This window comes from Anas platyrhynchos, chromosome 8 (assembly GCF_047663525.1).
Source record: "Anas platyrhynchos isolate ZD024472 breed Pekin duck chromosome 8, IASCAAS_PekinDuck_T2T, whole genome shotgun sequence".
In the NCBI taxonomy this organism is placed as follows: Eukaryota; Metazoa; Chordata; class Aves; order Anseriformes; family Anatidae; genus Anas; species Anas platyrhynchos.
The window spans coordinates 36,807,875-36,821,259 of record NC_092594.1 but is presented as its reverse complement, the minus strand read 5'-3'; the positions used below and the strand labels follow the sequence as shown (position 1 = coordinate 36,821,259).

Genomic DNA, 13,385 nt, shown 5'->3' with positions numbered 1-13,385 from the left:
CTGCAAGGTCTTTGGGTGATTTCTGAGAACTTTTATCGCACTCCATCCCTGTGCCTTGTAACCCCAGGGGCTGATTCCAGAGAGCCCCTCACTCAGCGCCTTGCTTAGACCCTGCAGTGGCTGTTAATGTCTGCATAGCAAGGTTTTTGGTGGAGTCCAGACTGCTCTATCTATGTATCTACCTCAAATATGAAAAAGTAATCTCTACATATTTAGAAAGAACCATTATGGACAAATTCTGTTTGGCATCTGCCTAATCAAAGACACAGCTCACGAAGACTAGTACCTAGCCATTTCTTTAGGACAGACTGAATGCATGCGCCTACCTATTTCTGCTTCCTATTTTCAAATTTAAATTTCCTTACTATTTTGATATAAAATGAGAATACAGATCTTTTTGTGAAATAAGCAATTCTCCTTTGAGAGCAGCAATAAAAACAGTTCCTCACATTGTACAACTAGTGAATGCAGCATAAATAGCTCAAGTTTTATACTCAAAATCCCCCGAGGTAGGGCAGCAACTTGCATCTCAGCTTCTTAAAGTAAATATAATGAATCAAAGAATGAAAATGAAGAACATAATGAAGCTAATAAACCAAAATGAAAATGAATTTCAAAATGGTAACTGGAATGCTATGAGCCACCCTAAAAAGCACGTGATGGGTAATGATGCGTGGCCATGGGAGGGCTTGGTCTCTAACTTCTATCACTGTACAGAAGTGCTATAGGTAGAAAAAATTCAGTGAGACTTTTTAAGAACTGTAAAGCCAGAAAAAGACAAAGTTCTTGGACATGTTTTGATAGATTTGTCTCCAATACCATTTTTTTTTTAATCTCTCTTTCTTAGTGTGCCGATGACAAATGATTTTGAATTGCTATAATCAGAACTCCTCTCAGGCACAGAGGCCAGCAGACAAATGCAGAACTACCATGTCAGCATAACCAGCAGAAAGGACAAGATAAGGCAAGTGTTTGGAAACACATTTTGTGTCCTTACTTAGACAATTTCCGTCACCAGGTAAAGATGGACACAGGTGTGTAATCAGCTTGGAGAACCTCACAGTTACCATTTTAAAGGTGATGGAAAATTAGAGAGAAAAGCAATGGGAAGAGACCTCCTTCGCCACCCTAGGCTTTTCCCTTGCATGAGGCACAGAAATCCATCTCACTTATGCAGACTGTCACAGACTTACTCAGGATCTTCAGAAGCATGCTCAGAAGAAGAGTTGAGGTTGCATCCCGCAGACATGCTCTCCAGCTGGGTCGCAATAGCACTGATGTTGGTATCAGCCACAACCTAAGCAGAAAGGAGGCAATGAAATGCTGTGTGTGCTCACTTAGTACCAGAGACATCTTATGTTTTTCAATCAAATTTCAAATACAAGCCCTACTTTCTTAAATTTCCTACTAATGCAATACTTTCAAATAACGGTGTTAAAAATCATGGACAGCCACCTTTTTCTGGGGTTGAAACTTTGCTCTGGAGCTCTTTATCCGGCAAAGGTCCTGAAACACCTCAGATTGATTTGTTTGCAGAGTGGGGGAGAAATGAATCCTCGGTTTCAGCTTCTCTGCAGTTTCTCCAGCATTTCAACTAAACGCAACAAACACGATTCTGAAACCTGCCCAGTTATGGCCCTGCATAGTTCTGAAATCAGCAGGAATTACCACGACACACTAATTAACAGAGCTAACAACATTAGATGGGATATGAGGCAGCAAGCTCGCTCAGGCTTTTTAAAACAACCACGTTGATGTTTCATAGGGTAGGTACAAAACCAGCTGGAGATGCACTGAGAAAGAGGTGCCTTGAACTCCAAAGTTTGTGTCTGCTGGTCCCAGAGCTGGTCTCCCAGGGAACAGCTTGCAGGATGCAGGCCTGATGGGGATCATTAAAGACACAGTGTCGAGGCCCACTCTAGATTTTGGCTTTCACTCTATGCTAGTTTTCTGTTGTTTTTCTGGAAAACATTTGAGGAAGCCACTTAGAAGTGTTTTGATTTTAAGAATTCACAGCTAAACACACAATTCCTAACAGCTACATGCAGTGGTTATCCCTAACTCTGATGAGATGCTCATCTCTGCTTGATGCTTATTGTGCAGGGGTTTGGTTCAGAGACAGTGACAAGTGCCCAGCAAGTTCATTTTCAGTAGTTTCTCTAGCTATTTGTGGCCTTATTTTATCAAAATTAACAGGGACTTTTTCCACTCCTCGCTGGGAACATGGCTTAAGGGAAACGTACCTTTCTGAAATTAAAAAAAAAAATCCATTATATAAATCCCCCATTTTAAATGAACGCTCACAATTCTGCCATGACAGTGTTCCCCTCTCTCTAATCATTTGGAACCAAGAGGGTGGTAGCATTTTCTAGGAAAAAAAGCTTAGTTCTAGTGCAAATTTCCCATCCCAGGACTAAGGATCCCCTTAATGAAAGGGGCCACAGAGGAGGCAGCTGCACCTGGCTCCGAGAGCAAAGGCACCATTAAGTTTTCCTTCCCATTGCAGAAGGGGAAAGAGTGCCAGGCAGTATTTGTCATATTTTGTTAAATAAAATAGAGTAAAATAAATCTATATTCAAAAATCTTCAGTTGGCAGTAAGAATGTATCAGAGTTCAACAACCTTGTAAAAAAGCTTCTCCTTATCTCATTACTACACCTGCAGAAAAGAAATTAAATTAAACCAAAGCATCAAAACAGCCGGAAGGGATGATTGTTCCCCTGAGACCCTAATCTCCCATTTGCAAACAGCATTTGCAAACTCCTTTACCATCCTTCCCAGGACGTGCTGATAATAAGCCTTTCCACACCACTGAACGCAATTATCTGACCTTTCAGAGCAGTTTGCCATGAAGTGGTCTAACCCGATAATAAACAGAATTACTTAATGACACATCAGTCATGATTATCGCAGCGATAGGATTATTTCAGTTAGATTGTTTTAATAAAAAAGCAGCCCGGTGATTGAGAAGTACCTGCAGTTAGCCTGTAACCTGCCCGTATCGCCGCGCTGACGGCGGGGCTGCTCTGCTACCTCCCTGCTGCTAGATCAAAACACAGCCTGCCAGAGCAGATTCTGAACAGGGGAAAATAGACTCCTTTCGATCAGAAAACCCTGCATCATCTGTAAAAGTATTCAACACATTTTGAGCCAGACAGTGAAAACGTGGAAGAAAAACTGTCAAGTGACAAAAAGCAAAGACATTTCTAGAACAACCTCTTTGTTTATGTGAGCGAACAACTGACAGCGTGCTTCATCAGGAATATTTTTAAATGCTTGATGAGGTGGGATACGCTGTATTACAGCTTTCAAGATTAGCAATTTGGGGTTCTGCAGCAAGCTTTCATTTTCTATTCAGGGAATACTGTTGACATGAAAAGTGAAATTACTCAACGTTAGTAACAATATGATAACTATAATTTAACAGAAAATCCTCAGCTGCTGTGTATCTGTGTAGTTCCTCTGACTTCAATGGAACTACACAAATACACCATCTGCTCTGGAACTGGCTCATCACTTAGGGGGTCAGCAGTTCATGGACAGACAAAACAAAGAATAAACGAGTCTAAAAGTAAGTTTATTATCATTCCTTTTCTTCTTTTTTTCCCCCCTTCTCTCGCATTTTTGCCTTTTTTTATAGTAACATTTAAGTTGTAATGAAAGTAAGAAGCCCGCAAAAATTTCTCAAGATGTGTTCAAGTCCAATATGTTGATGATAAAATTAGATTTTAGTGGTATGTTTTAAGCTTATTTTCCAATTGTTACAATAATTCTGCAAATGAGTAGTGTTTTGAATTCTCTCTGGCAAGTATTTTTCCCATTTCTTCATGTAAACATAAAAATAAACTAAAGACGGATATACTAGCAAGCAGCAATTAGAACCAAAGTGGTAGAACACATCTTCCTTTCATATAAATGTGGCAGTGATAAACTCTTTCTTCTCTCTTGAGTGTTATTATTCATTACCTGTAGAGTAATTAATTCTAGACAGCACTGTCTTGATGATGATGCTATCATTCTTACTAAGTGCTGCTAATATTCTTCCTTCTCCCCCTTTCAAGAGCAAGGAAATTAACACTGTGGACAGTTTGGTCACAGTCTAGTGGCATGCACGCACACATACACACACACAATTTCTTGTTCCTGCTAACTTCAGATGAAAAAAACCTTGGAAGCTTGTTGATTTATCATGTGTAGCAACAAGTTACTTTGTTCTCTTTGTTACGCTTTTATATAATCATGCTCACAGCCTGTATGAGTGGCAATAAATAATTTTTGAATGAAAATTATTTCTTGCTTTCATTCCGTGTAATTCCCATCAGCAAGCACCCTGCAATTCTGTGATGCCTTGTGCCAGTGATGCTTAGTGTTTTTTTTTTTCCTGAATGCCATTTATCTACCCTCATGCAGCTGCATGTTCAATTTATCACCATACCTGCAGGATAATGCTCCCATAAGCATTCTTTAGTAGATTAACAGCATCTGCATGAGACAGCCCATCCAAAGGTTGCCCATTAATACTGACAATCCGATCTCCAACCTAAAAGTACAACAGTAATGGAAAATTACTAGCATTAAGGAAAATTAAAATTAAGAATGCTTAAAATTCCTCATGAACTTGGCACTGCACAGTCATGCTTCTCTTTTGCAGGATCGCTTTTGTGAGAATTCTACATTGCTAGTGATCATTTCCCATTCTTCAGAGCAAGCACAATACATTTTTTTTTTTAAATAACAATGCGATCAGAGAAACAAAGGTGGGTTGTATTTTATTGTTTCCATTTGCAAACAGAGAGGGTGAGATTGACTGCTCTTCTCCCATCCAAAAAGGACTTATTTGTGGCCATTTGTGCGGACAAGTTCTTTTCTTATAGATTATGTAGGCACATGATGAAAGCACTGTAGGAAAGCAGGCACTTCTCTTTACACAAAAAAAAATGATTTTGACCCTGGCACTTAACATTATTGTGTATTTTTACTAGAGACACAGCATGGATATAGCACTGTTTGCTACTGAACCTCAGGGGCCAAAGTTTTCCTATGCAACTGCATACTAAGTTCTCTTCAATATTAATGATTCCCTGAAATGGTCTCCAAACTTGGTAAATGATCAGTGGTCATTCCTAGAAATACCCACATATCCTGTGTGTCTGATATAAGCATTTTATTTTTGCATTCCTTTATCAGGGCTTTGAGATCAAACAACTAACTTCTGATGTTGTTTGTCCTGTTTGAGCTCCAAAACAATGCCCAATCTGAAGTCTCCAGAGCATCTGCTACTTCCAGAGAGCTTGTTGCTGTCCTCCCTGGGTCTGGATGAACATATGCTGTAGTTCTTCCAGCTTATTTATTTTTGTTCAAACACATTCAAAGACTACTGCAAATGTATTTATGTTCTCTTAACATATCTTTGCCATGTAGGCAATCACAATTATCCCCAGATGCAATATAATCAAAAGGGGAAGAGAGGGGCAGAGCTTTTTTGTGTGTTTGTTTTTAAAAAGAGACAGAGTAGCCTATGAGACTTTACCAAAGTGAGGACACATGCAGAAACACCTGAGGCTCCTTCTCTGAGACAAAACAGATGAACTAGAAGGTATTGAGAAGAGCCCTCTACTCACTCTGAGTCTTTGGGTACGTGCAGCCACACCACTGGCTTGAATCATAGCAATGAAGATGGGAATATCTCCCAAAGGACTCCCCTTCCCTCCTGCTATACTGATACCAAGTGCATCATTTGGTCCCTAAAAGAAAAAACAAAACAAAAAAACCCCACATTTTTAACTGGGACCCGCTTACAGAGGTCAATGTTTAGGGTACAACAATACCAGACCCATCTGATTTATGCAATATGGTGAAAATAGCTACGTTTGACATGCACATACAGCTCCCATTACACAGACATACATTCGACAACCTATTGCAAACAAAATGCAGTTTAATTCTGAGGAACACTACAAAAATTAACAACTTCAGTCAAAGGTGTCAGCTTTTTGAAATGATAGAAAATAACTCACTGACCCTTGTTATCTCCACAGTCCTTGGGCCCGTATCTGCTCCTACTAATAAAGAAACAAACAATTAGCTTCTGTAATTAAGAGATAATATAATTAAGAGATAACACTGTCAGGTGACAATGGTCCCTTGCTGCCTAGTCAGAGTTATCACCAAGCAGAAGCACAGCCCTTCCTGTGCCAAATCAGGCAGCAGTGCTCACGTGAGGAGGACAGGATTGCTGTTTCACCAGGAGATGAATACGGATGCAATCACTCTGCCTGACGGATGCCACTGTGACACCCATTGTAGCACAGCCACTGCTCACCACAATCTCTTGAATAGCAGCACTCTGCTGGCCTGAAGAAAAGCCCTATTGTGCATTGCACTCAATTAAAGATTGCCTTATTATTCATAAATCAGTGTCCCCACCACAAAGGGTAGGGCACACGGCTGGTCTCAGACTGTTGAGGTTCCATTGATTTCCTGTTCTAATTTGTGCCGTATTTGTAAATAATAGACAGCCAGGAAGTCTGGCTGGCATATATCTAGCCACAGGACATTTAAAAGTACTCAAAAGATTCAAAAAAATGAAGAAAAAGGGACACTGCAAATGAATCATTTGACTGGGACTAAATAGCTTAAGAGCTGATGTGTAGTCAGGTCCTGGGCTGTGCTAGAATAATCCGTAATTGTACCAGCTTTAATTAACTTGTTTTAAGAATCTTTTCGAAGATTCTTGTTAATACATATCAGTATTTCTTACTGCCACGTGTGTGCTTGTGCAGCTATCTGTTATGAGTGCTCAAGGCAGGACTGCTGAGGTGCTGCAAGGTCCGACACCATGGGAAGCGCAGCCTTGGGGACACTGAGCCAGGACACACAGACGTGCACTGTTAGAGCTGCAGGGCCCTTCATCAACATGGTGCAAGGAAGGCTGCCCAAAAAGCCACGTCTCCTCCAGTGCATGCAAAAAGCCAGAGGAAACGTCTTCTGCCCATGGTCAGCCACAAGCTAAGGTTACAAATTTCTGACTCAGTGCAGAGCACACAAACGTGCAGGCCCTCTGCAAGTTCCTGCAAGTCATAGATTCAGCACTTGCTAAATCTGCAAACTGCAATCTGGGCATTGTGACTTTTTACAAAACACCCTTTTATACGCTCAAGAGCAACACAGATATAAATGAAGTGGTGGCAGCTTTATTCCCTGAAAAAAAACTATTCTACAAGAACCTTGCCTGTGCTAAGCCTCCGACAAGGGCGCTGGGGAATAGCAGGGTGCAAGAATCTGCATTTAAAATAGAGGAGCCATTACTCTACGACGGGACATGAAAGCAATGTCATCTGCAGGAAAGTGTTAAGGGTCTTACAACATCAGTGGTGCGTCTTCTGGGAGGCTGTGTAGGAAAACCAGGCTCAAGTATTCAAGTATTCTTTTGTACAAAAAGAGCAACAGTGCAAGCAACATGCAGCTATTTTGACAGCTGTCCGGAAAATACCTGAGTTTCTCTGAGAGACATCTGCTGAAGACCTTTTCGTGCTGACAAAATTCTGCAAGGTAGAGAGGACCGGAGCAAGCGCGGGGTGGAAGTGGCTGTGGGCACTCTGTTGGCTCGCCTGAAATTAAATGTAAATCAGAACCTGAGAGTCAAACCCAAACGTGAACTTCAAACCAGCTCCTGTGACGTCCTCTGGGAAATCAGAGTGGAAATGCCACATCAGCCACATGAGTGGAAACCTCCAGCTTCATTTCCCCTGATGGAGCCTACCACAATCTGTCTCTGCGTTGTGGGCACACGTGTAGAGTTGTTCAGTGGTACTACAGAATGGCTCTTGGGGGTTTTGGGAGCAGACGACCTCCAGAGGTGCCTTCCAACCTCAACCACTCTGCGATTCTGTGATCTGCTCTAGAGGTCATAACGAAGGATTAACCTCCTCCATCGCTTACTCCCAGTTTCTCTCCAAGCTTGAGGACAAGGGGAAATAATGGTTGCTGATAAATCTGGTGGGCATCTTCCCCACGACCATTCAACCAGGATCCCCGCCCACTTCCAGAATAACAACAGAGGTGCATGCAGCACAGGACGGCTGTGTCTTACTGCCAACAGGAGGGACAAGCTGGCAGATAGCTGCTCGTGCACGCTATCGGCACTGCACCGCTCCCTTCCAGCACTACTTTTCCCTATCTCTGTATCTGGCCTTATCTTCAGACTTGCTCCCCCTCGGAGAAAACGTCGTTATCAGTTTAGGAAATGTGTCTGAACAACAGGTTTCACTGCAGCCAGACCTTTTTGACTAAGCTGGCTTATACGAAACAAAGATCTGCTCCACACTTCTGGGCGCACAGCAGAGCTTTCTTCCCCTAAATGCATTAGGCGGCGAATCAAAAGCTCTGGCAGCATTCATCCTAACTGACCAGTGTGCAGCTGTCAGTGATGAACAACAGGCAGAGCACAATTTCCACGTCTAGTTGCCAATTCATGGGTCAGTTAACACAATTTGCACTGTGCGTGAAAGAAATCACTGTCCTGCACCACGAGGCTTATGTTTCTACTGTTAAAGGTATGCAACAGACCAAAAAAAAAAAAAAAAAAGCCAAGTGAGGACAAAAGTTCTGGATGCTCTTGGCCAGCAGCTTCTGACACATCGCTCACAGTTGTGCAAATCATTCAAGCTGATTTGCCGTATTATCTGCCAAGATTTTTATAACTCTTGGAACTGTTTTGCTGAGAAACATTTATTCCATTTTCAAAATCACCAAGTCACTTTGGAGCAGAGAGATGCAGGCTCTGCAATGACTCTGCATTAAGAGCAGCAGCTAAGACTTCTCGTATTAAAAGAAATACAGAAATTAACAGGTTCCTGAAAAAGCTACAAAATGCTAGAAAGGGAGATGACATTGTTAGCATTTGATTTTATTTTCTACCTAGAAAAACATTCTGGCATTTTGCTTCAGCTATGAGTTTACATTGCAATACGCAATCATTTTTAACTATCACTTTTTGATTACAGAGCTCTTGCTTATGCTAACTGTTGATAAAACAACCCAAAAAGTAATAATCACGACTGCTGTCTTTACTTAATGCAATCAGTATCATGTTCCTCTGTTGCTTCATTTTTCCTTGCCTGAATGCAGATGTTTCTCCAACAATATTTAGGCATTATTTTTAAAGCTGGGCTTAGCACAGCTGTTCCCACATGGCTATGGGCTCCTTAGCCCTTCCCGACACTTCACCCACACAGACAGCAGACCGGATCACTGCAGGCCTTCATAAAGTTAAGAAATCATGCCACATGACTATGATTTTTTGGCACCCTTTTGGATTGTTCAAGCACAAAATCAAGGACAAGCCTCTTCTCCTACCAACCTGATCACTAGGATTGTTTTTTTCCCTAAAAACATTCCTACATTAAAGTACATCCCTAAGCCTCCTATTGCTCCTCGCCATTTCCAAAACCAAGCCCCTTCTCTTAGCATCTGTGGAGGCTGGGCTGGACCCCACTGGTGCTCAGCCTCTGCATGCTGAGGAGAGGGAGGCGTGCTGGCAACGTCCCTGATGTCCCCAGCAGCTGCCCTGGTGCAGAGAGCGGGCAAAACACTCATAGCAATTGCACTGCTGTGAACCACAGCTTGTCTCTCTCTGGGACGTTTGCAACTTCAATATCATGGCAAAACAGTCAGTCTTCAGAAGGAAAAATCCATTAAAAACCAGTTTTCTAAGTCATTTAAGCCTTGCTTCTCCTCCTTGCTGTACTTAAACTTTAATACTAATAGTATCAATGTCTGAGTGGATTGGGGGAAGCGAGAAGAGGGGGAAAGCCCTGCACTGATTGAAAAATGAATTGTTGTCCTCGCTTCAGGTAAAAAGCAAGTGAAGCAGGAAATTGCTCTGTGTTTTCTTTGAGAGCAAAGCAGCTCTCATGTGGTTCTGCCATAAGATAGGCGAAGATACAGTTCAGTTTCATTAACTCATTTTGATTGACAAAACAGCTGCAGCAAATGCATTCAGCGCTTTTTGCAGGTCTAAAAAACTTCTCGGCATCATCATTTGAGAAAGATATTACATATTTCTGATGCGTTTCGGGAAGACACTAACAAACAAAAAAATCATTATCCAATTCTTCCACTTATTCAGCATTTCAGCATGATGCTTTTTCTGCAGTTGAGCAAAGCAAATTATTGTGATAAAGTATTTTGTTCCACATCCTCAGCAGTAAATGACAGAAGAACTGAGCTTCGTGTGCAACCCCGTGCACTGTTCCCATTCCTTGCCCTTCACAGCTTTATTTTATACATATGAATTTGTCACTAACCTGACTGTTTTGGGATGTTTTCCGTGCTGACAGCCACGATCCAGCTCGCAACCTCCCAAGCTCGAGATGCACTAGGCCTTGGGCACACTTGGGAAAAAGAACCACAACGTACAGCATTTAAGTAGACATATAATATTTCATGCTTTCCTGGAGAGAACTGTGTTTATATTCAGCACCACAACCCCAGGAAGAAAACCACAATGTGCTGAATACTAAAAATATTAACGCTTTCATTTGGGCTGTATAAGAAGTACCTGTCCCCAGACTGGGGTTTATCCCGGTTGCTGAAGTCAGTATGAATGTTTCTACTGGCAAAGGGTTCTTAGGTCACACTGCAGATGGCCAATTACACAATTAAAACAAATAAAAAGCTCCCGACTCTTCCACAGAAGTCTGTCACAAACAATACTTGTGAAACAGACTTCAGAGGGAAAAGCCACAGAAAAGGGTGAATTTAACAAATATGGGCTCAAATTCACGTTATACCCTCATATCACCAATTTCCAGTCCTTATATAGGTAAAGTACTTTTGGCTAAGTAGCAATCATGAATGGAAAAAATAAAAACAAACAAACAAAAAAAAGGAAATAATTAACCTTCCCTTTCCAGAAAGAAAGGAATCCTGTGCAGGAACACTGGTGGTGATGGCAGGGAAAAAATCCCTCGCCTCCAGATGCAGTTTTGTATACAAGTGGGTCCCACAGCAGCGCTCCCACCCTTCATTTCACCCTTGGTCCAGGCTGTCAGCCCTGATGAAGGAGCTGACAATGGGAATTTGTGGCTGGGGCATCCCAGGTCCTCTCCTCCCTCTCAAGCCCAGACAGCAGCCACATGCTTTCTAACGGAAAAAGGCAAATTCTCTCCCAGACCACACAACTTCAAAGTATACAACCACCCCTGCAAGATGAAAAGCTGTGCAGAAACGGATTGAGGTTGCAGTTTTATAGTTGCAGGTTAGTACAGCAAAGCCAAAGGCACTTTACTGCAGGGCAGCTCTCATTTGTATGCCTCTCAGGTTTCAAAATATTTTTCTAGCTCATGAAATATACAGTTGCATCTTCAAATAAATGTCTAAATATTATACATGTCTTTGTTTTCTCATTTCATGCCATTCCACTTCTAAATACACATGAAGTGATTTTAAATGAATCTCTCGCAGTAATTTCAGATGAAATTCCTGTCTTTGTAATCAGTCTGAGCTGTCCTGTGTATGAGTAAATAGCACTTCAGGATAATTACCTCGCACAGTGTCAGTAACTGCAATTCCATATCTTAAATGTATTATGTACTCACCTTAAGTATAGTGGCAACAGTCTCTTGTGAGGCATTTCTCATATCCTCTCCATTAACAGACAAAATCTGATCTCCTTGAATTAATCTTCCGTCTAGGTCTGCAGCTCCTCCTTTAACAATGTCAGAGATAAACACTCCACTTCCATTTCTAACAATGCAAGAAGCATATGGCTAATTACACAATCCAATATTCTTTGGGAGACCAATTTAGATTACTTGCATTTAAGAGACATTAAAGGAAACCTGTGAGAAGAGCATGAACAAGTTTTATACCCCATTCAACTCTTTGAGTGTAAAAAAAATCTGAAATTTAAAATTGAGGCATGTTTTGCTGCGTTTAATGCTGTCTTTCCCCTTTTCCTGTTAGTTCTGTTTAATCCATAAAGATTCATGAAAAATACCACTTGTATAAATAAAAAAGCCAAGGATCAGACTAAGATGGAGTTAAACCATCCCCTCATGTGCCTGATCTGAATTATGCAGCCTCAGATTTTTTTACTTTACTTTTTATATTCCCCCTAAAGGTTCAGCTTGGTTTCTTCTCTAAAACCCTGGAGGCCCCAAACGGAGAGAAGTTTGCAGAGAAGACTTTTAAGTTTGCACTGAGTTATGCAGCAGAAAATCCAGCTTTGTGGCTGTCTGCCTGCAGCGAGGCTTGCGAGAACTGGAAAGCAGCAGTCGGGCAGCCGAGGGGCATGTGAGCAGATTCCCAAGCTGCAACCTCAGCAGGAGGCTCCCTTCCCATGCTGCAGGACCCCTCTGTGCCCAGCCCCAGCTACCAGGGCTCACTGTGGAGCTGGTATGGGCTGAGATGCACGGGCTTGGGATCGATCCTTCACCCTGCAGGACATAAGGTTTCACTGGCTGATTGCTGGCCATCATCAGATCAACTTCAGATCGGAGGTTGCCTCGTAGGTGGAAACCCCCACAAGGCAAGCAGTTAGCAACAGTACAGGAAGTTTTGCACAGAAGCAGCCGAGGGAGGGCTGGAGTCTGTATTACCATCTGTAGGGTAATTTACATAAGCTATATTAATTACCCAACCTGCAATCTGCTCACAACACCTGGGTTAAACATCACCACTCTTGTAAAAGGAAAAAAAAACTGCTGTGGAAACTTCACTGACCATACGCAGTCAGGATAATGACATGATGATTTGTAATTGGGAAAATAAATTTTTTTTGGCAATGCAGAAGAGCAACCATACGATTCGTACCCACCAGAGCTGAATGAGTGCTCGCCTGTGTCGTGCTGTAAATCTCTTCTAGCAATGAAAGATTAAATCTATCAGTGCTCTAGTTTGAATGATCTAATAGCACTGGTTTAGAAATATATCAGCAAGAAGTCAGATTTTATTAAGCAGCTGTTACCTACCGCAGTATCTTGGATTCTGTTTTCTATTCACAGAACCACTGTCTGTAGTGTTGTATGGTCACTCACATGTCTTACATGATTTGGGTCTAAATCTTTACCAGCCTCTTACCTTCCACCAAAAGTGGTCATTTTGAAACCGAGCAGGCTATAGATCTAACAGATGAATCCATTTTCATCCTCGTATTTTGAAATAGGAAAGTTTTCTTCCCATGTTGAAGTCAGAGAAGGGCTCAGCCACAGCTCTGTTTAAGCCACCAGAGCTTTCCCCAGTTCTCCATGTGCTCACCTGGGCACGCACAAAGTGGGACACAGTGCCACAGGCTGGGAGTTTTCCCAGGGAATAGCAGCCTTTATTACACAGGTCTGCTGTTGTTCTGTTAAGAGAAGTAAGGATCGCAACCCCATGACATCC

General features: G+C 41.9%; 1 protein-coding gene across 9 annotated transcripts in view; it reads right to left on the bottom strand.

Annotated features, from left to right (window-relative positions):
* PATJ (PATJ crumbs cell polarity complex component) overlaps nt 1-13,385 on the bottom strand; it is a 145,917-nt gene that overhangs the window by 4,879 nt on the left and 127,653 nt on the right. For 7 of the 9 annotated variants that reach the window (XM_038183227.2, XM_038183228.2, XM_027462630.3 and 4 more), the window contains 7 exons: nt 11,600-11,747; nt 10,307-10,393; nt 7,492-7,609; nt 6,021-6,061; nt 5,621-5,743; nt 4,435-4,539; nt 1,194-1,297 (listed from right to left, as the gene is read on the bottom strand). In XM_038183227.2, coding sequence (XP_038039155.2) covers nt 1,194-1,297; nt 4,435-4,539; nt 5,621-5,743; nt 6,021-6,061; nt 7,492-7,609; nt 10,307-10,393; nt 11,600-11,747 — 726 coding nt within the window. The remainder of the gene's footprint in view (nt 1-1,193; nt 1,298-4,434; nt 4,540-5,620; nt 5,744-6,020; nt 6,062-7,491; nt 7,610-10,306; nt 10,394-11,599; nt 11,748-13,385) is intronic. The other 2 variants (XM_027462631.3, XM_072041447.1) reach the window with 1 other exon arrangement.